Source organism: Babylonia areolata, chromosome 5 (genome assembly GCF_041734735.1).
Source record: "Babylonia areolata isolate BAREFJ2019XMU chromosome 5, ASM4173473v1, whole genome shotgun sequence".
Classification (NCBI taxonomy): Eukaryota; Metazoa; Mollusca; class Gastropoda; order Neogastropoda; family Buccinidae; genus Babylonia; species Babylonia areolata.
In genome coordinates this window covers 56,199,469-56,222,435 of record NC_134880.1, presented here as the reverse complement: position 1 = coordinate 56,222,435, position 22,967 = coordinate 56,199,469, and the positions used below count along the sequence as shown (strand labels likewise).

Genomic DNA, 22,967 nt, shown 5'->3' with positions numbered 1-22,967 from the left:
GATCAAAGTTGTGAGTTGATAATATGTGGAAACTGCATGTTCCATCATGCCCAAAGAAGGCCCATGCTGCAGAGGAAATGATTTGACTGTCACAGCCTTTGAAAATGATGAATGTGATGGGCCTACAGTTTGAATCACAGAGAATCAATCGTTTCCCTCAGTTGATTGAAACCAAGCAAATCTGGAAGTTGGCTTAGTTTTCAGTGGATTTGACGTCGCAATTGAGTTCTTTCTATTTCCTTTCTAGAGAGCCAAGCCCAATATGGTGGCACCCTGCCAAGTTGCTAATTTAAATCAAGATGATTGCTTTAATACACAGATTAAGATAGGTTCAGTTTAATGCATGGTTATGTAATTATTTACCCATGATTGCTTTAAAGTTTAATACACAGATTGAGATAGGTTCAGTTTAATGCATGGTTATGTAATTATTTACCCATGATTGCTTTAATACACAGATTAAGATAGGTTCAGTTTAATGCATGGTTATGTAATTATTTACCCATAGAGCATGATGCTATTTACTTCATGTCCCATTTAAAAAGCAAAAAGCAATCAGACACTTGAAATAAGGAAAAAGTTATGAAAATTGATCATTGATACTGGTATATCTGGCAATTTCTTTTGTCAGCTCTGTAACTGACAACTTTTTGACTTAGTTTGACTTTGTGTTTGGAATGGAAAATTTCAGTCTGGAGAAAGAATGCAGTTTTGTTTGGTCAAACAGTGAGAACCCTGTATTTTACACATGTAACAGTCTTTTCAAAGGAGCACAGGGGAATCTCCAGTGTGTATGGTTTCAGAAAGCAGCAGACAGTGAAGACGAAGAGGACATCCAGCCAGTTCGCAAGCGTCGAAGCATGGTGCTTCAGAGCGACGACGAGGAAGAGTGTGACGAAGACTTTGGCGATAGCCTCCTGACAACAACACCAGCAAAGAAATCACCTGTACCACAGAATAAGCAACAATGTCAGCCCCCAGCACAGCTGCCCAAGATCGCATCTCCGTCATCATCTGGACTGACCACAGTGGGCAGAACTAGTCAACCAAGAGACTTGGCTCTGAGTGCTTCTTCTGCCAGTGTGTCGAAAAAAGTATGCACTGATCCAGTGACTGCTAACAATGATGTGTGTTTTAAACCTTCCCCATCCTCCCATAACTCATCTACGTATTTGTCAAATCGGCAGCAGAAGAGTTCCAGTAGTTCTCCACGGGTGACGAGAGACACGCTTCAATCAAAGGCTGTGCAGAAGAAATGGGGACAAACTGATGTGTTTGAATCAGTGTCTGCAAAGAGTGAAGGGGTGGGTGCAGTGGGTCCACAGTTTCCAGCCAGTGCAGATGGTGTTGGTGATGTTACCAAACATCCCTTGCTGACTGCTGATGAGACAAAGGTATTCTTACTTTGTCACACTTCACGTGTGATTTGTCTTTCACTTTGTTCTTTTTGTAAATGTTGTGCACTCTAAGAGATATAACCAGACAGGGCTTTGTTTTGCAATAATTATGTTATTCAGGTATCGCTAAACTTGTTTTCATGGAATTTCATCTTTAACCTCTTGACTGCACTGTTGACGTACGGTGTACGTCTGCAAGTACTACACACAGTGTTTTTACTGGCGATAGATCCTGGGTGAGTACACCCTTTTCATTCTTTGTGTGGACTGTGTTGGAGTCTTATGCATCTGGACACTGTTGCTTAGCCTTGACAGTGTGTGTGGTTGATCACAACAGTCACAAGAAAGACTGGTTGATAACCAGGTTGATATTGTAGCACATACATGATGGAATGACAGTCCCAGTTCTGTTTATTAATGCATTTTATGGAATTTTTCTGTCAGATTGACTCATTATTTGAACATGTGAGTATCAAAAACAAAATCTTGGTTCATTTTCCTTTCATTTGATATATACTTTTATGCACTTATCTTCAGTACTTTTTGAAATATAAGCAAATTAAAATCATTGGCGTGTTTTTCTTGATTTTCTGAAAATTTTCTCAGTATAGGCTATAGCAAAACGTACTAGCAGTGAAGGGGTTAAACAGCCATATCTCTGATACTGAGAAAGGTAGAGACTTTTTTTTGTTTTTTTGTTTTTGTTTGTTTGTTTGTTTTGCTTTTTTAAAAGTAATTTTTGGTCAGATATATTCTTTATGTTTTGAAATGTTGGCTGTCAGTAACTGGTCTGTATAATGAATGTTTTCTTCCATCACTTGTTATCTTTGGGGTTTTGGGTTGTTGTTTTTTAAATTGAAAGTTGCAGGATAAAGAAATGCTTCAGTTTTACTTTTAGTCATTGTCATTTTTTTTTTAAACTCAAATATGGTAAATTATAGTGGAGTGGTGGCTTAAGAATACCACACTCGCCAGTATTTTCTCCCCTTCCACTAGACCTTGAGTGGTGGTCTGGATCCTAGTCATTCAGATAAGACAATAAACTGAGGTCCCATGTGAAGTACTTATGTTATAAAGAACCCATGGCAACAAAATGGTTGTCCATGCCAAAGTTCTGTAGAAAAATCACTTTGATAGGAGAGCAATACATTTGCAGCAGAAAAAAAAGCATGGCATCGCTATGTAGCAACATGCACTCCCTGGGAATAGCAGCCCGAATTTAACACAGAGAAATCTGTTGTGACTCAAGGTAATTCAATACATTTAGATATGATGACTGAAAGCTTTAGAATAAGATGATTCATAGTGGTGATATAGCAAGTTATTTACCCCTTACGTTATAGACTTGGCCATAACTTGCTATATCACCACTAATGCATGTCTTTTGTATATACTGTTTTTTTGTGTGTGTTTTTCTTCTTCTAGTATTGTGATTTTTTGTCACAACAGATTTCTCTTGTGTGAAACGCAGGCTACTGTACCCAGGGCAGCATGTTGCCACAGTGAAGTCACAGACATATCTTATTTCTTTTTATCTCTACATACAAGTGTGTGTGTTTTATTACCAAAGTGGATTTTTCTTCAAGATTTTGCCGGAGACAGCCCTTCTGTTGCCGTAGGTTTTACACATGCTAAGTGCACGGTGCACACAGGACATCAGTTTATCCAAAAGCATGTGTATGTGTTTTGTCCTGTTTGGTATGACTGCTGACGAATGCTTGATAAACCTTCCAATTTCCACGTCCTGCTCCACGGCACCAGCTGACCAGTGAGCAGTTGGCGGAGATGCCGTCGTTACTGCTGCAAGTGACGGATGAGGTGTGTGACCTCATCTGCTCTGCTAGCACACAGGCCCTCATGAACCTGGGGCTCCCTGACTATGGCCGTCTGCAGACTCTGCTGGCTGTTCGGTGAGAGGATGTTCAGTGTGAAACATTTGACACTATCATTTTGTTTGTAGTATTGTTGGGCTAAAAGTGTTCATTTGATTATCATAGGTTTTTTTTTAAGTGCTGTGTACCAAAGGAAAAGAGATGGGATTTCATGAGATTTGTTTGTCATTTGTAGTCATTTTTGTATGTCAGGTGCAGAATTCATAACTTTTAAATGTAAGGTCGCTGATCTGTGTTCATTTGGTTGCGTGTATTGCACGCACGCGCGCGCGCACACACACACACACACACACACACACACAATACAACAGAACACAACACACACACAAACACACACACACAAACACACACACATACACACACGCACGCACGCACGCGCGCGCGCACACAATACAACAGAACACAACACACATGCACATGCACATGCACACACAATACAACAAAACACAACAGAACACAACACACACATACACACACACACACACACACACAACACACACACACAACACACAACACACACACACACACACACACACACACACACAACATTCACACACATACTCACACTCACACCAAACTTTGAGCAGAATGAACAACAATAATTTATAACAAGATACTGATGTTCTAACTGAAAGAAAATTATCAGTTAAAGAAAATTTAGAACAAGGTCTTTCATTTAAGACTGGAAGCTCTCTTTCACCAACTAGTTAGCCTCTAACAAACCATTCAGATTTTTTGTCAGAGAAGTAAAAAGTTAACATTCTAACAGTAATTTCAGTACACAGTAAAACAAAATTCAAATGACCATCAGATGTGCTCATTTCCTCATAACATAGATAGGAAATGTTCAGATTTCTGGAGAGGGTTTATACCATATTTTTGATGATCATGGTTTACCTTGTGGTTTGTGCAGGAAACAAATCAAAGACAAGGAGAAAGCGGCGAGGTCGGCCGCAGCCAGCAGACAGACAGGCAGCAGCTTCCACACTCCCAAACCCAGCACGTCCATCATTGCCAGGAACTCGGACCCCAGCCACCTCCTGTCCCCCCCTTTGGCCACCAGCACCGCAGTGAAGAAAGTGTCAGTGACCAAAGCGCCGCCAGTCACCGAGTCCCCCGTGCCATGCGGGGACAGTTTTTTCGAGGACGTGAGCACCTTCACACAGTCACACATGTCCTACATGCGCAGCTTCAAAACGCCCGCCTCGTCCCCAGCAGGTGGAAGTGCTGTCTCCACTCCTCTGCGCAGAGACGCTTCGTTTTCTGGTCTGTCGTGTGATGATGAACAGACTCGAGTGGCTGCGACAGTATCATCAAAATTGAATGTACCAACGTCTGAAGAATCTCCTATTGTCCTCAGTCAGGATAGTTCCATAGACAGTTTACAGGAAACTCGTGGTGGAGATGTGGTCAGAGCTGCAAAACCCATTCCTGTTCTTGACAGACCGTCGTACAAGAACTCCGTGTCAAACAGCAGTGCTGAAGTGCCCATGGAGGCACAGATCAGTAACGAGGTGCTGGATAATCTCTTTGATGAATTTGGTGATGATGATGCTGATTTTGGATTTGATGATACTGACATAGACTTTGAGGCCCAGGCTGGAACCAGCACAGGTTCCAAGTCTGGTGGCTCAAGCTTCACAGAAAAGGTGTCAGGTAAGTGTTTTTTAATTTTCTGTTAGAAGTTTGCAAAAACAAAAAAGAAACACGTAAAGGTCACTTTAGTTGACACCATGGCAGAATTTGATAGGCAATGGACTTATGATCCAATAGTCAGCAGTTTGCAATGAAAAAAAAAGTAATGGTTGCTTTAGGAGGCACCAAGGCAGAATCTGATGAGCTTTGCCTTGTGATCCAGTGTGATCAGGGACCAAGGCCCTTTTTAGGCATGATGTGGTATCTTTGGGAAAGGCACTTTACTTGAATTTTCCTCATTCAACCCAGGTGTGAATGTGTACCTGACATTAGTTGGGAAGGTTAAAACGGCAGGAGAGGATTGGGCCAAGCCCATGACACTTGATATGAATTCACTGCCTCAGTGGCTGTAAAAGGCTATGGGACATTTATTCTTCAGTTTCTTGCTTCTAAATCTTTGAAAAGTGTGGATAGCAGGTTTATGCAAACAGTCGTGGGAGCTGATGCCATGCTTGAACAGAACGTGCACACCCACACCACACACACAGAGAGAAAGGTAGATATTTAAATATTCCACAAGAAGACAGATTGTGCAACAAGTGTAACATCCTGGAAGATGAAACCCATCTTCTTGATCATTGTATTAAATATGAAACCTTAAGGCAACAATTCTTAAAAGATATTCAGAATTCGAATAACACAGGAAACATTCCCAGTCAGGTGATGCTAACAGATGATGAATATATACAAACAAGATTAGGAAAATTTGTTTATGAATGCTGCTGCAATTTACTGCATTAACTGATTGATTAATTGTGTGTTTTTCATTCATTCATTTATTTACCATTGCACTTGTGTCTTATAAACCTTACGGTTTCATGGCAATAAAATCTATTCTATTCACACACACACACACACACCACACACACACACACCACACACACACACACACACAAACACATGCATGCACGCACACATGCACGCACACACGCGCACACACACATACAAAGGCTCTGCAACAGGAGAAAAGGAAACAAAAAATACAAGGTTTCTGCGATAGGGGTAAATCAGGGTACATGTACAAGTATAAGTATATATGAACATGTTAGCATGACCTTGTGTGTGCAGTGACAGACCCCTATGTGCCCACATTTGGGTCTTCGGACAAAGATGACGGCGCGACAGGCGAGTTCGATGGGGAACAGTTTGAACACAGTAAGGACCTGCGTGCAATGTTCCACAACATCTTTGGTCTGCGAGAGTTCCGGCACAACCAGTTGCAAGCCATCAATGCTGCCCTGCTGGGGAACGATAGCTTCATCCTCATGCCCACAGGTCTGTGAGCTGTCCTGTTTTGCTGATAGGTTCCGGTTTGTACAGAGTCACAGTGGAAACTTGGAAAAGTCTTGGAAAAAATACCAGAACCATTTTCTTGGTTTTGGAAAAACGTTTTGTCCTTCAGGGTCTGGAAAAATACTGAAATTTTGATAAAACCCTTGACCAGGACAAACACTTTGAAAAGCAAAAAGTATTGAAAAATGAACATTAATACCAGGATATCTGCTCTTCACTTTCATCAACAGAGTATCAGGATTCAGTCTGGCTTTGTTTTTGGTATAAAAAATTTCTGCTTTGGTCTGGAAAACCTGAAAAGGTCTGGGGAAAAAAACCTGATTTTTATTGGTCACATCTTTGGGAACCCAGAAAGTTTTCAGTGCCACTCTGTTTTTTTCTCATTCTTTTCTGTCTGTAAGTGCATCTACCAAATGGATTTTGCTACAGAATTTATCTGGAGACAACCCTTTTGTTGCCATGGGTTATTCTATGTGCCTTAAGTGCATGCTGCTTAGGTGAAGGTTATTGTTTCATCCGTATGATGAGCACTAAGGTCAGTGGAGGGGGAAGTAAACCCTGTTCTGTATATAGAGGAATTGAACCTGTAGACACTAGCTTCCCAGTCAGGTGCGTTACCACTAGGCCACCGCTTCACCTGTTGCTGTTGTAGTTAATGTTGCTGTTGTAGTTAGTGGGAGAGGGGGGAGGGGTGTTTCCTCACAATTTATACATCAAACGTCAGCCTCATAATCACTTATATTTCTTTTTCCTCTCTCCTTCCTCCCCATTTCTCCCTTCTTCTGTCTGTCTCCCTCCCTCTGTCTATCTATCTGTCCCTCTGTTTCTTTCTCTGGGACTTTCTCTCTCTCTCTCTTTTGGTCTGTTTTTGATATAAACGCAGTTCTTTTATATGTAAGTGATTTTTTTTTTTTTGAAGAAAAAGATTATTTGTTTAACTCACTCTAGATGAAAGGCCCTGATCAGGGCCCTGCTGTTTACAACTGTTTCAGACGAAGGGCCCCTTACTGGGGCTTAGATCGTTTTGAATTTTTGGAGTGGCACCTACTTTCCATTATGATGTTGTGAGCTAAGACTCTAGGACTCTCCACTGCAACCAATAAATGGAGTGTGTGTTACTGTGCTTGCGAGCATGAGAGTTATTTTCGCGGTGACTGGTTCATGTGAACAGTGCTTGCCAACAGTAGCGTCTGACCCAGTTTCGTCTCAGTCACAAGGCAGACAACAGAATTAGACAAATGAGTCATATCGTGGCTGTATAACGTTCTGAATTTAATCTGTTTCAACCTCTTTGTGCTTTCCTGGATTTGTTTACAAGTCATCAGTGTCTGCAAATTGAGAACAAAAAATATGGATACTTTCATCGTCTCACTGTATGATAGCACAAGAAGGGAGGAAGTTTTCTGTTTTGTCCTCAGCTAACTTGTTATCTTACTGATTAGTTTTGAAATTTTCAGTTCATGAATTCTAACATGTGTTTTTTTAAGATTTTATTTCTTACCAATGCAAATGGGTCGTCTGTGGGCAAAGCCAGGGGAGCTAACTGGCAGTGCTGAGTTAAACTAAGTTTAAATACGAATGAATTTAGACTCTCTTACACTGAATGAATATCTTCAATTATTTGTTTTTGTTGTTTGTTTGTTTTCTTTTTTTCTAAAAGGTTTTGTCATTTATTTTTCCCTTTAGGAGGAGGGAAGAGCCTGTGTTACCAGTTACCTGCCCTTGTGACCCGAGGCATCTCCATCATTGTCTCCCCCTTACGAGCCTTGATACAGGACCAAGTGCAGCGGCTGATCTCCTTTGATGTCAGTGTTGGAATCAGAATCACTTTATTTTCTGAGACAGAGAAATTAACAATGGTGCAATCTTTAAAACAACAACAACAACAAAAAACAAAACAGGTTACGAGCAAAACAATAAAAAATGGCATACAACATTAAAAAAAATTTTTAATGCAGCAAAGTCAAAGCAAACCCTATAGAAAATCACCATCCACACACTCATAAGTATGCATATGCACATTCTCATGCACATTTTATGCATACTTTAGCATGCATGCACAATATATTGGACAAATATGATGATGTTATGGTAAAATAAATAAAACATTATTTGGAGAAAGAGAAAAAAAAAACAACAGAAAGAAAATGTTCAAATTTTGAAATGAGATTGTTGCTGTGGACTAGGGCCATAATGCAGAATGCATTTCTCTGGACAGTTGAACATTAGAATGCTTTTTCACATTGTACAGACAAGTGATGTGTTTTAAAACTAGGTATATTTTTCTTGTGCGTTTTTGTTGTTGTAGTTGTTTTGTAATAAAAGGCCTTGAGGTGCCATGGCAGAATGGATTAGGTGTACCACTTCTAATCCAGTGATGCGGGTTCCAGGCCCAGTTTTGGCAGCGTGTTGTGTCCTTGGGGAAAAGCATTTTGCTCAGATTTTCATCACTCCATCCAGGTGTTGATGGGCACCTGACTTCGGTAAGAGGAGGTTTAAATGGCAGAAGGAGAGGACTGGCACCCTGACCCCACCCCCCACCCCTTCCTGTGCCAACCCCCAGACACTGGATATAATTATTGCCCTAATGGCTGTAAAAGGGCTTGGGACGTTAGTTTAACCCTAGGACTTGATTGTACTGTGGTGATGTGCAGATCCCAGCGGCTCATTTATCGGGAGATCTGGACAGCACACAGGCCAGCGCTGTGTACAGCTCTCTGTACCAGAGACAGCCTGCCATCAAACTCCTCTACGTCACCCCAGAGAAAGTCAGTCACTTGCATTGTGTTTCTCTGTCATTTCATTCCTCTGTTGGTTGGTTGTGCTCAGCGATGATGTAAAGATGCCACATGTCTGTGATCCTACAAGGTTTCTTCCATATTGATTTGACATTGACGTTGCATGTTTTTTGTGTGTTTTTTTGTTGTTGATTTTATTATTCATAAGATTAAGCAGTCCATTTTGCTCTTGCCTCTTTATCTGACTGCATACTGCGTGCTTGCTCCCGAAATTTTCCCCACAGATAACCCATTTGTATGGGTTACTAAAAAAAAAATCACACAAAAAAAGTTATACAAAGTTAGGAAATTAAGTTTTGAATCTGGTTTTTAATGCAATGAGTTAGTTCAAGACAAATTATAATACTTCCATCTTTCCTGTTCTATCTTTCAGTGAGAGTTACAATGTATCGTTGATTTTTGCTCTGAACTATATATCCACACTGCTGTCATCATGTTTCTTCAACATCAGAGCCTTTGGTCTGATACATTTCAAGCACTTCTAACACTGTAGAACGTTGGCTTTAACGCATGGTTTGTCTGCTGTGTGACAGTCAAAGGAGCTCAGTCAGACACCAATGTTGACACCAACTCAACACACACTGTGTGAACAGGTCACTCCTAAAATTTCCTCCTTTGCTCACGAGCACATCAACGAGCTCATCACTTGCATCTGACAGCGGAAAGATTGTTGAAGATATTATCAGCTGATAATGACATTATGGAAATGAGGGTCCCATTCAGGGGCCCTTCACCAGAAGAGAGGAAATAGTTTTGTTCAGGAGTTGTTTTTAGAGTTTTGTTTCTTTTTTCTTTTTCTTTTTTTTAAAGATGTGGGTATTAATGTGCACATTTATTTTGTTTATTTCTTTTCAGCTGTCTGCCAGTGACAAGTTGCTGAAGTGTCTGGACAGCCTGCATCACCGTCAGATGTTGGACCGTTTTGTCATTGATGAAGCACACTGCGTCAGTCAGGTATGAGGTGCTTAGTTTGGTTTTGTAATGCATTGTATTACTTCTTGTCACGGTAGATTTGAGGTGCTTAGTTTGGTTTTGTAATGCATTGTATTACTTCTTGTCACGGTAGATTTGAGGTGCTTAGTTTGGTTTTGTAATGCATTGTATTACTTCTTGTCACGGTAGATTTGAGGTGCTTAGTTTGGTTTTGTAATGCATTGTATTGCTTCTTGTCACCGTAGATTTCTTCACATGAAATTCTGACTGCTACCAGAGGAGACAGCGACGCTACAGTGCAGTGCCACCCATATCATTTCTGTTTCTTTTTTCTGCCTACAAGTGTATTTGTTTTCCTGTCAAAGTGGATTTGTCTGCAGAATTGTGCCAGTGACAGCCTGGGTCCTGTTATGTGTGCTAAGTGCATGCTGCACACGGGACCAAGGTTTATATCGTCTCATCCGTACGACTAGTGTTCACACCACCACTCAAGGTCTAGTGGAGGGGCAGAAATATTACTTCAAAGCCACCTATTTGTATTGTTGTTTAACGTTGCTGCTGCTGATAGAAGCGGCTGACATAACCTAAGAAAAACTGCAGTGAGGACATTTGAGAGAGACTGCCGCTAGCGCTTTGCAGCAGCTAAAGTCTGACAACAGAGCTGCGTCTGCCTCTGGCATGCCTGCTGGCATTCCATGCCCCACCAGCAATTGCATATGCGCTTTATCATCTTCTTCTTCTGCGTTCATGGGCTGCAACTCCCACGTTCACTTGTATGTACACGAGTGGGCTTTTACATGTATGACCATTTTTACCCTGCCATGTAGGCAGTCATACTCCATTTTCAGGGGTATATGCGCTTTAGAATTTGGCCTTCAGACTCACGTGCATCCACTGATGATTGATGTTGCTATGTCATTCCCTGTTCCTGAGAGACAACCATGATGATTTTTACATAGAGAAAATTTTTTGGGTTGTTTAGATCCCAGAATAGATGAACAGTATTTTTTTTTTACATGTTCAGCACAGATCAAGTTATGATGCAGGTTTGTAAACAGTAGCAATCTCACCATTTTTTAAGATTCATGTAGTGATAGTTATAAAGAAAAGTGTAAGTGATGGAATTATGCATCTGCTTTTTCATAGGTATTTGAATATACATTGAAAGAAGTCAAGTTGTTAATCTTACAAAGTCTGTTCTTTGTATTTGAGAGAGAGAGCGAGACAGAGCTTACTCTCAACCACGGTTTACCATGTATTCATCACAGTTAGAAGTGAAATGTTAAAATGTTTGTTCCAGTGGGGACATGACTTTCGGCCAGACTACAAAAAGTTGAACATGCTCCGCGTCAAGTTCCCAGGCGTTCCCATCATGGCCCTGACGGCCACTGCCACCCCAAGAGTACGCCGTGACATCATACACCAGCTGAACATGAAGCAGCCCAAATGGTAAGTACTGCTTTGAGACACTGGATGGCATGTGATCTCTGTGTCAGTCAGTCTGTTGTGCTTTGTTCCTCTTATTCATTTTGTTAACCCCTTGTCTGCTGCTTGTCTGATGAGTTTGATGGTCAGTGGAGGTCTGTCACCTCACGTGACCATTCTTTATTGTGACTTTGTTTTTTCTTTTGGGATTGTGCAACCTTTGTCCAGCAAAATTGACCACGTTACTTGAAAGCACACAGAAATAGTGACTGTTCTTCCAGTTCATGCTACACTGGTATCAAGATTCAGCAGTTGGGGTTCAAAAGTTTATGAATCAAAAAACAAGAACGCCAGAGAATCGACAGACAGAAAATACGAAATAACTTAGCCATATGGAGAGCACAGGACAGGAGTCATAATGGCTGCCGGAAAAAGAGGGCGCTAGCCAGTGGGACAAAGGGGAGGTTACCTACTTCCGGGAGGTTATCGGCCATAGTTTAGTTTTCTCCGCATAGGCGGATAGTAGTTTGCACAGGCAGGAATGTCAGACCCATGCCGGAGTCTGCACTAGTTGGGTCACGGTAAGTATGTTATTTAAACGTAATTTTAGATAGAAAATTTCCTTTTTTTTAAGTAAAAGAAAAAAATATCTTGCCTGTAAACGGTGAGACAGTGTTTGAGAATGTCAAGGAGATGATAGAAACCTGACCTAGGATAGAGAGAGTATCACATGTACAGAGAGACTAGACACTCTTCCTTTTTCGCTCACCTATGATGACAGTTGTCTGCATTTTGCTCAGTTTGGACGTTGTGGAAAAAAACAAACAAGGGTAGAATACCTTGTCAGTGTTGTGAGTGTTACATACCCTGCTTCCTTTTACTGTAATAGTAATAATAATAAGTAATAATGTACTTATATAGCTCTGAATCTTGTACAGAGACAAATCAAAGCGCTTTAACTCATGATTTTCACATTCCTGCTTAACTCTGAACCTAATGGGTAAAAGGTCAAATTATTCCTCAGAATACTATAGAATAGAAATTTTTATAAAATTCCTTTGGAATATGGCTATCACTGAGAATTCATTTTTCTCACATGACAACCTGTAGTTCTGACAGCCCCAGCAATGCATTGCGTGAATGATGCTGCACTTGCAGGTTCATGCAGAGTTTCAATCGCCCAAACCTCAAGTATTCCGTGCGACCCAAGAAGCCATCCAATGCCACTGCAGACGTCATAGAGATGATTAAGTCCAAATTCAGACAGGAGTGTGGCATTGTCTACTGTCTGTCCAGGTCAGTCTCCTCATAGGTGATATGCACTTGTATGTATCTTATTTCTACTGTATCTGTGTTTGTGTATCATTTTCAGTTTATGTTCGTATCTTGTTATGTACTATCCCCCCCAATATTCCTTGTGACCCCGGTACACTTGGTAATAAAGACATATTCTGTTCTATTCTATTCTGTTCTATTCTATTCTGTTCTATTCTATTCTATTTTATTTTATTCTATTCTATTCTATTCTAAACATTTGCATGATCATCAGTATGGATAATCAGGGTGAGAAAATACCAGTTGATTTTTAATTGGCCTGGGGACAAGTAGATTTAAAAAAATTTATTTGCCCCCTCCAAATTTCAACTTGTCCTCCCTAATTATGTGACTGTTAATGAAACTACCGGTAGTGCAACGACTAGTCAAGAGCATAATTGCTTGTGTAAGTAATATTTATTACAGGAAAATGGGGGGTAATTGTTTAATTGAGGAACAGTAAGAAAAAATAAAGTTACACGGTTCCAGTAGGGACTTTCATGTCAGATGTGCCTTTTCCGTGCTGAAATTCACTATTCAGAGAACACACCTTGTCTCAGTGAAAAACGTGGAGGATGGAAAGTGCAGCCAGTCTGTACTGAAGCTGACAGATCAGTCACCCTTTCACTGATAGTCACATACTGGTTGTTCAGTTTCCACCTCTCTGCCAAAATGTTTAGTTGTCCCAGACAGTCGAACGCCTGGATATTTTGAGCCCTGACAGTGCTGATTTGAAGCGAAAGAGACTGTGATGTGCTTGGAACACTGTTCAGCCCAGAACACAGATCAGCACAAACCACGAAAAGGGAATAGACTAATCTACAGTCTATTCCAACATTTCTTACTGTTCAGCATTCAGTTGAATCACACAGTCTTTCCAGCTTGTGTAATCCATATATTAAAACTTACATTTGGAATGAGTAGTTCATAGGGTGCTCACAGCATGTGAGGAGCTTCTGAGAAGGTTCTGTCTGGGTGTTAAATGTTAAAGTTAGCTGTTATGTGTGGAGTTATGGCCTAGAGGTAACGCGTCCGCCTAGAAAGTGAGAGAATCTGGGTGCGCTGGTTTGAATCACGGCTCAGCCGCCGATATTTTCTCCCCCTCCACTAGACCTTGAGTAGTGGTTTGGACGCTAGTCATTCGGATGAGACTATAAACCGAGGTCCCGTGTGCAGCATGCACTTAGCGCACGTAAAAGAACCCACAGCAACAAAAGGGTTGTTCCTGGCAAAATTCTGTAGAAAAATCCACTTCCATAGGAAAAACAAATAGAACTGCACGCAGGAAAAAATATTAAAAAATGGGTGGCGCTGTAGTATAGCGACGCGCTCTCCCTGGGGAGAGCAGCCCGAATTTCACACAGAGAAATCTGTTGTGATAAAAAGAAATACAAATACAAATATATTTATTTCTGGGTTCATGGCTGCAACTACCATGTTCACTTCTATCAACAAGAGATGTTTTATGTGTATGGCCCTTTTTACCTTACCACGTAGGCAGCTGTACTCTGTTTTCAGGGTTATGTGTGTATTTATGTTGATAAATAACAACATTGGTGGTGATGCAAAATGCATTTAATGATAACTTGTGACAGTCATACTCCATTGTCAGTGTTATGCTTGTATATTAGTATTGATGATATAGTAGTGCTGATGGTCAGGCACAGTGCACTGAGTAATAACAAGTGACATCCATGCTCTGTGTTGGGGGCTGTGTGGTAAATAACAGCATAGATGGTCGTGCAGGGTGCATTAGATAATAAAAGTTACATCCATACTGTGTTTTCAGGGATATGTATTATTAATATTAATAAGGAACAACATTGATGGTTATGCAGAGTACATGGTCATGCAGGATGCATTAAATGATAAAAAGTTACATCCATACTGTGTTTTCAGGGATATGTGTTAGTAAATAACAGCATTGATGGTTACGCAGAGTGCGTTAATTGAAGTGATTATGGTATTATGTTTTCTGTTAGTGTAGGTGTACATAAATATTGGTAAATAATGGTATTGATTGTCAGGCCGAATGCAAGGCCGAATGCATTAAATGGTAATAAGTGATAACGACACTGATGACAGAAAAGAGAGTGGTGCTATAGTGAATTGTTAGTAGCAGGATATTGAAGGTCAGACAGAGAGCATTCAGCCACAGCAAATGACAATGATACTGATGGCAGGAAAGAGTGTGGTACTATAGTGAATTGATAGTAGCAGGATATTGAAGGTCAGACAGAGAGCATTCAGCCACAGCAAATGACAATGATACTGATGGCAGGAAAGAGTGGTACTATAGTGAATTGATAGTAGCAGGATATTGAAGGTCAGACAGAGAGCATTCAGCCACAGCAAATGACAATGATACTGATGGCAGGAAGGAGTGGTACTATAGTGAATTGATAGTAGCAGGATATTGAAGGTCAGACAGAGAGCATTCAGCCACAGCAAATGACAATGATACTGATGGCAGGAAGGAGAGTGGTACTATAGTGAATTGATAGTAGCAGGATATTGAAGGTCAGACAGAGAGCATTCAGCCACAGCAAATGACAGTGATACTGATGGCAGGAAGGAGTGTGACACTGTGGCGGACAGTCTGCGGTCAGCAGGGATCCAGGCAGCGTCGTATCACGCAGGACTGAGCGACAGTGAGCGCACCCACGTACAGGAGCGGTGGCTCAACGGAGACAACTGTAAGGTACAGCTGCAGACAGCTGCTGGATGTTGTGTGTTTTTACACTGACAACTGTAAGGTACAGCTGCAGACAGCTGCTGGATGTGTGTTTTTACACTGACAACTGTAAGGTACAGCTGCAGACAGCTGCTGGATGTTGTGTGTTTTTACACTGACAACTGTAAGGTACAGCTGCAGACAGCTGCTGGATGTGTGTTTTTACACTGACAACTGTAAGGTACAGCTGCAGACAGCTGCTGGATGTTGTGTGTTTTTACACTGACAACTGTAAGGTACAGCTGCAGACAGCTGCTGGATGTTGTGTTTTTACACTGACAACTGTAAGGTACAGCTGCAGACAGCTGCTGGATGTTGTGTTTTTACACTGACAACTGTAAGGTACAGCTGCAGACAGCTGCTGGATGTTGTGTGTTTTTACACTGACAACTGTAAGGTACAGCTGCAGACAGCTGCTGGATGTTGTGTGTTTTTACACTGACAGCTGTAAGGTACAGCTGCAGACAGCTGCTGGATGTTGTGTGTTTTTACACTGACAACTGTAAGGTACAGCTGCAGACAGCTGCTGTATGTTGTGTTTTTACACTGACAACTGTAAGGTACAGCTGCAGACAGCTGCTGGATGTTGTGTGTTTTTACACTGACAACTGTAAGGTACAGCTGCAGACAGCTGCTGGATGTGTGTTTTTACACTGACAACTGTAAGGTAAAGCTGCAGACAGCTGCTGGATGTTGTGTTTTTACACTGACAGCTGTAAGGTACAGCTGCAGACAGCTGCTGGATGTTGTGTGTTTTTACACTGACAACTGTAAGGTACAGCTGCAGACAGCTGCTGGATGTTGTGTGTTTTTACACTGACAACTGTAAGGTACAGCTGCAGACAGCTGCTGGATGTTGTGTGTTTTTACACTGACAACTGTAAGGTACAGCTGCAGACAGCTGCTGGATGTTGTGTGTTTTTACACTGACAGCTGTAAGGTACAGCTGCAGACAGCTGCTGTATGTTGTGTGTTTTTACACTGACAACTGTAAGGTACAGCTGCAGACAGCTGCTGGATGTTGTGTGTTTTTACACTGACAACTGTAAGGTACAGCTGCAGACAGCTGCTGTATGTTGTGTGTTTTTACACTGACAACTGTAAGGTACAGCTGCAGACAGCTGCTGGATGTTGTGTGTTTTTACACTGACAACTGTAAGGTACAGCTGCAGACAGCTGCTGTATGTTGTGTGTTTTTACACTGACAGCTGTAAGGTACAGCTGCAGACAGCTGCTGGATGTTGTGTGTTTTTACACTGACAACTGTAAGGTACAGCTGCAGACAGCTGCTGGATGTTGTGTGTTTTTACACTGACAACTGTAAGGTACAGCTGCAGACAGCTGCTGTATGTTGTGTGTTTTTACACTGACAGCTGTAAGGTACAGCTGCAGACAGCTGCTGGATGTTGTGTGTTTTTACACTGACAACTGTAAGGTACAGCTGCAGACAGCTGCTGGATGTTGTGTGTTTTTACACTGACAACTGTAAGGTACAGCTGCAGACAGCTGCTGGATGTTGTGTGTTTTTACACTGACAGCTGTAAGGTACAGCTGCAGACAGCTGCTGGATGTTGTGTGTTTTTACACTGACAGCTGTAAGGTACAGCTGCAGACAGCTGCTGGATGTTGTGTGTTTTTACACTGACAGCTGTAAGGTACAGCTGCAGACAGCTGCTGGATGTTGTGTGTTTTTACACTGACAGCTGTAAGGTACAGCTGCAGACAGCTGCTGGATGTTGTGTGTTTTTACACTGACAGCTGTAAGGTACAGCTGCAGACAGCTGCTGGATGTTGTGTGTTTTTACACTGACAACTGTAAGGTACAGCTGCAGACAGCTGCTGGATGTTGTGTGTTTTTACACTGACAACTGTAAGGTACAGCTGCAGACAGCTGCTGGATGTTGTGTGTTTTTACACTGACAACTGTAAGGTACAGCTGCAGACAGCTGCTGGATGTTGTGTGTTTTTACACTGACAACTGTAAGGTACAGCTGCAGACAGCTGCTGGATGTTGTGTGTTTTTACACTGACAACTGTAAGGTACAGCTGCAGACAGCTGCTGGATGTTGTGTGTTTTTACACTGACAACTGTAAGGTACAGCTGCAGACAGCTGCTGGATGTTGTGTGTTTTTACACTGACAACTGTAAGGTACAGCTGCAGACAGCTGCTGGATGTTGTGTGTTTTTACACTGACAACTGTAAGGTACAGCTGCAGACAGCTGCTGGATGTTGTGTGTTTTTACACTGACAACTGTAAGGTACAGCTGCAGACAGCTGCTGGATGTTGTGTGTTTTTACACTGACAACTGTAAGGTACAGCTGCAGACAGCTGCTGGATGTTGTGTGTTTTTACACTGACAACTGTAAGGTACAGCTGCAGACAGCTGCTGGATGTTGTGTGTTTTTACACTGACAACTGTAAGGTACAGCTGCAGACAGCTGCTGGATGTTGTGTGTTTTTACACTGACAACTGTAAGGTACAGCTGCAGACAGCTGCTGGATGTTGTGTGTTTTTACACTGACAACTGTAAGGTACAGCTGCAGACAGCTGCTGGATGTTGTGTGTTTTTACACTGACAACTGTAAGGTACAGCTGCAGACAGCTGCTGGATGTTGTGTGTTTTTACACTGACAGCTGTAAGGTACAGCTGCAGACAGCTGCTGGATGTTGTGTGTTTTTACACTGACAACTGTAAGGTACAGCTGCAGACAGCTGCTGGATGTTGTGTGTTTTTACACTGACAGCTGTAAGGTACAGCTGCAGACAGCTGCTGGATGATGTGTGTTTTTACACTGACAACTGTAAGGTACAGCTGCAGACAGCTGCTGGATGTTGTGTGTTTTTACACTGACAGCTGTAAGGTAAAGCTGCAGACAGCTGCTGTATGTTGTGTGTTTTTACACTGACAGCTGTAAGGTAAAGCTGCAGACAGCTGCTGGATGTTGTGTGTTTTTACACTGACAGCTGTAAGGTACAGCTGCAGACAGCTGCTGGATGTTGTGTGTTTTTACACTGACAACTGTAAGGTAAAGCTGCAGACAGCTGCTGTATGTTGTGTGTTTTTACACTGACAGCTGTAAGGTAAAGCTGCAGACAGCTGCTGGATGTTGTGTGTTTTTACACTGACAGCTGTAAGGTAAAGCTGCAGACAGCTGCTGGATGTTGTGTGTTTTTACACTGACAACTGTAAGGTAAAGCTGCAGACAGCTGCTGTATGTTGTGTGTTTTTACACTGACAACTGTAAGGTACAGCTGCAGACAGCTGCTGGATGTTGTGTGTTTTTACACTGACAGCTGTAAGGTACAGCTGCAGACAGCTGCTGGATGTTGTGTGTTTTTACACTGACAACTGTAAGGTACAGCTGCAGACAGCTGCTGGATGTTGTGTGTTTTTACACTGACAACTGTAAGGTACAGCTGCAGACAGCTGCTGGATGTTGTGTGTTTTTACACTGACAGCTGTAAGGTACAGCTGCAGACAGCTGCTGGATGTTGTGTGTTTTTACACTGACAACTGTAAGGTACAGCTGCAGACAGCTGCTGGATGTTGTGTGTTTTTACACTGACAGCTGTAAGGTAAAGCTGCAGACAGCTGCTGGATGTTGTGTGTTTTTACACTGACAGCTGTAAGGTACAGCTGCAGACAGCTGCTGGATGTTGTGTGTTTTTACACTGACAACTGTAAGGTACAGCTGCAGACAGCTGCTGGATGTTGTGTGTTTTTACACTGACAGCTGTAAGGTAAAGCTGCAGACAGCTGCTGGATGTTGTGTGTTTTTACACTGACAGCTGTAAGGTACAGCTGCAGACAGCTGCTGGATGTTGTGTGTTTTTACACTGACAGCTGTAAGGTACAGCTGCAGACAGCTGCTGGATGTTGTGTGTTTTTACACTGACAGCTGTAAGGTAAAGCTGCAGACAGCTGCTGGATGTTGTGTGTTTTTACACTGACAACTGTAAGGTACAGCTGCAGACAGCTGCTGGATGTTGTGTGTTTTTACACTGACAGCTGTAAGGTAAAGCTGCAGACAGCTGCTGTATGTTGTGTGTTTTTACACTGACAGCTGTAAGGTACAGCTGCAGACAGCTGCTGGATGTTGTGTGTTTTTACACTGACAACTGTAAGGTACAGCTGCAGACAGCTGCTGGATGTTGTGTGTTTTTACACTGACAACTGTAAGGTAAAGCTACAGACAGCTGCTGTATGTTGTGTGTTTTTACACTGACAACTGTAAGGTACAGCTGCAGACAGCTGCTGGATGTTGTGTGTTTTTACACTGACAGCTGTAAGGTACAGCTGCAGACAGCTGCTGGATGTTGTGTGTTTTTACACTGACAGCTGTAAGGTACAGCTGCAGACAGCTGCTGGATGTTGTGTGTTTTTACACTGACAACTGTAAGGTAAAGCTACAGACAGCTGCTGTATGTTGTGTGTTTTTACACTGACAACTGTAAGGTACAGCTGCAGACAGCTGCTGGATGTTGTGTGTTTTTACACTGACAGCTGTAAGGTACAGCTGCAGACAGCTGCTGGATGTTGTGTGTTTTTACACTGACAGCTGTAAGGTACAGCTGCAGACAGCTGCTGGATGTTGTGTGTTTTTACACTGACAGCTGTAAGGTACAGCTGCAGACAGCTGCTGGATGTTGTGTGTTTTTACACTGACAACTGTAAGGTAAAGCTGCAGACAGCTGCTGGATGTGTGTTTTTACACTGACAACTGTAAGGTAAAGCTGCAGACAGCTGCTGGATGTTGTGTGTTTTTACACTGACAGCTGTAAGGTAAAGCTGCAGACAGCTGCTGGATGTTGTGTGTTTTTACACTGACAACTGTAAGGTACAGCTGCAGACAGCTGCTGGATGTTGTGTGTTTTTACACTGACAACTGTAAGGTACAGCTGCAGACAGCTGCTGGATGTTGTGTGTTTTTACACTGACAGCTGTAAGGTACAGCTGCAGACAGCTGCTGGATGTTGTGTGTTTTTACACTGACAGCTGTAAGGTACAGCTGCAGACAGCTGCTGGATGTTGTGTGTTTTTACACTGACAACTGTAAGGTACAGCTGCAGACAGCTGCTGGATGTTGTGTGTTTTTACACTGACAACTGTAAGGTAAAGCTGCAGACAGCTGCTGGATGTTGTGTGTTTTTACACTGACAGCTGTAAGGTACAGCTGCAGACAGCTGCTGGATGTTGTGTGTTTTTACACTGACAGCTGTAAGGTACAGCTGCAGACAGCTGCTGGATGTTGTGTGTTTTTACACTGACAGCCACACAGAGATTTGGGGGACAGGTTTTAGGTCTTTAGCCCCATGAGTGAGTGAATGGATTTTATTTCCTTTGGGTAATAGAATAAACAAACTGCATTTTCATCCAGCCCACGAAAGGGGGTAAAAACTCCCCACCCCAACACCCATAAAAAAGAAAGATGAAAAAAATATAAGGAAAAGAAATAACTTACTGACAAACAAGAAACAAGTGATGTGTGATATGTGCATATATGTAGGAGAGCAGGCACATGGATGTGATCTATTCCTTGTGATCCTGGTACATTTGATAGCGAAGACTTGTTCTGTGTTGGTCATGTATTTTGCTTACCAACACCTTGTTTTCCTCTGTCTTTTTCAACAATAGGTGTGTGATGTGTGTGTGTGTGTGTCAGGATAAACGTCACATATATTCTGTTCCAAAAATCTGTACCCCAGATTCTTTCTTTTATAGTAAATGCTACCCCTCATCCTTTTGTAAACAGCTAACAGAATGTGCTGCAAAACAAACTATTTATTCATTGAGGTGTCTAGTTTGTTGTTGTTTTTTTGTTTCGGGTTTTTTTTTGTTTGTTGTTGTTTTTTTTGTTTTAGGCTTTTTTGGCCAGTTTGCTGCTTATACACTGACAAAGACTTGCGTTTCCTCTTTTGCCTTTTCCTTCTTTTATTTGCATAATCATAGAGATGTATACCAGCAAAGTGAAATATGCATTTTAACATATGTGACGCAGCACACGAAAAGGCAGCTAAACTCACAGCCAGCTATTCTTAGCCATGCACAAAAAACATGTCATAAGGGTCAAATTAATGAAAATCAAGATTTTTTACAAATTACACATCTGTGTTCTTTGTATCTTAATCTTTGATTTTAAAACTTTTTGAAAGTACATCAGTGTCAAAAACGATAACTTCAGACTTAGCTTGGTTATCGAGTCCTGCATCACACAACTGTAATGTTTAGGAAACTTCACTTTTTGTTTTGTTTTGTTTTGTTTTTTTACTATTATTAGTAATAGCAATGATACACAAGGGATTAAATAATCCATCATGGTTTAAGTCCTTCATGCTACACATCAACAAAACAAGTAAGCAAATAATTAAAGAAAAATAGGGGAAATTTTGAAGCACTTACTTTCAACATATCTCACCTTCCCACACACACCCTCCCCCTCCCCCTGCAGTGCTCCAAATAAACACAGAACAGAACACACATGCACCAAGCCTACACAAATGACAAAAGCTAGCAAACAGCAAAGCATGGTCAGTGCAGGTAGCAGGCTGAGGAAAGGCAGTTAGGAAAAGATAGGTTTTTATTGACCCATCTGCCGCGACTGTGATTAAGGAGGCACAGTGGCATTTGACTTGTGATCCAGTGGTCGCCAGCATTCAGGTTTCGCGGCACTGTGTCCTCGGGAAAGGGACTTTACTCTGACTTTCCTCACTCCTCTCAGGTTTGAACGGGTAACGGACTTTGCTTTGGGAAGCTTAAAGTGGCAAAAGTAGAGGATTGGGCCCTGGATGTTGGATTTGAATTCAGTGCCCCAATGGCTGTAAAAGACTGTGGGACCTTTAACCTTTTCACCACGATGTGCAGGTGATCTGTGCCATCATTTTTAACCTTTTCACCACTAGGTGCAGGTGATATATGCCACCATTTTTAACTTTTTCGCCACTAGGTGCAGGTGATATATGCCACCATTTTTAACTTTTTCAACACCATGTGCAGGTGATCTATACCACCATTTTTAACTTTTTCAACACCATGTGCAGGTGATTTATGCCACCATTTTTAGCCTTTTTGCCACTAGGTGCAGGTGATCTATACCACCATTTTTAACCTTTTCACCACTAGGTGCAGGTGATCTGTGCCACCATTTTTAACCTTTTCACCACTAGGTGCAGGTGATATATGCCACCATTTTTAACCTTTTCGCCACTAGGTGCAGGTGATCTGTGCCACCATTTTTAACCTTTTCACCACTATGTGCAGGTGATCTATGCCACCATTTTTAACCTGTTCACCACGATGTGCAGGTGATCTGTGCCACCATTTTTAACTTTTTCAACACCATGTGCAGGTGATCTATACCACCATTTTTAACTTTTTCAACACCATGTGCAGGTGATCTATACCACCATTTTTAACTTTTTCAACACCATGTGCAGGTGATTTATGCCACCATTTTTAGCCTTTTTGCCACTAGGTGCAGGTGA

At 41.9% G+C, this 22,967-nt stretch overlaps 1 protein-coding gene across 1 annotated transcript in view; it reads left to right on the top strand.

Annotated features, from left to right (window-relative positions):
* LOC143282199 (uncharacterized) overlaps positions 1-22,967 on the top strand; it is a 48,767-nt gene that overhangs the window by 7,706 nt on the left and 18,094 nt on the right. Inside the window, exons 7-16 of the mRNA XM_076587790.1 lie at positions 804-1,394; positions 3,159-3,307; positions 4,203-4,945; positions 6,053-6,259; positions 7,964-8,082; positions 8,932-9,045; positions 9,931-10,029; positions 11,309-11,457; positions 12,592-12,729; positions 15,319-15,448. Of these exons, the coding sequence (XP_076443905.1) occupies positions 804-1,394; positions 3,159-3,307; positions 4,203-4,945; positions 6,053-6,259; positions 7,964-8,082; positions 8,932-9,045; positions 9,931-10,029; positions 11,309-11,457; positions 12,592-12,729; positions 15,319-15,448 (2,439 nt within the window). The remainder of the gene's footprint in view (positions 1-803; positions 1,395-3,158; positions 3,308-4,202; positions 4,946-6,052; positions 6,260-7,963; positions 8,083-8,931; positions 9,046-9,930; positions 10,030-11,308; positions 11,458-12,591; positions 12,730-15,318; positions 15,449-22,967) is intronic.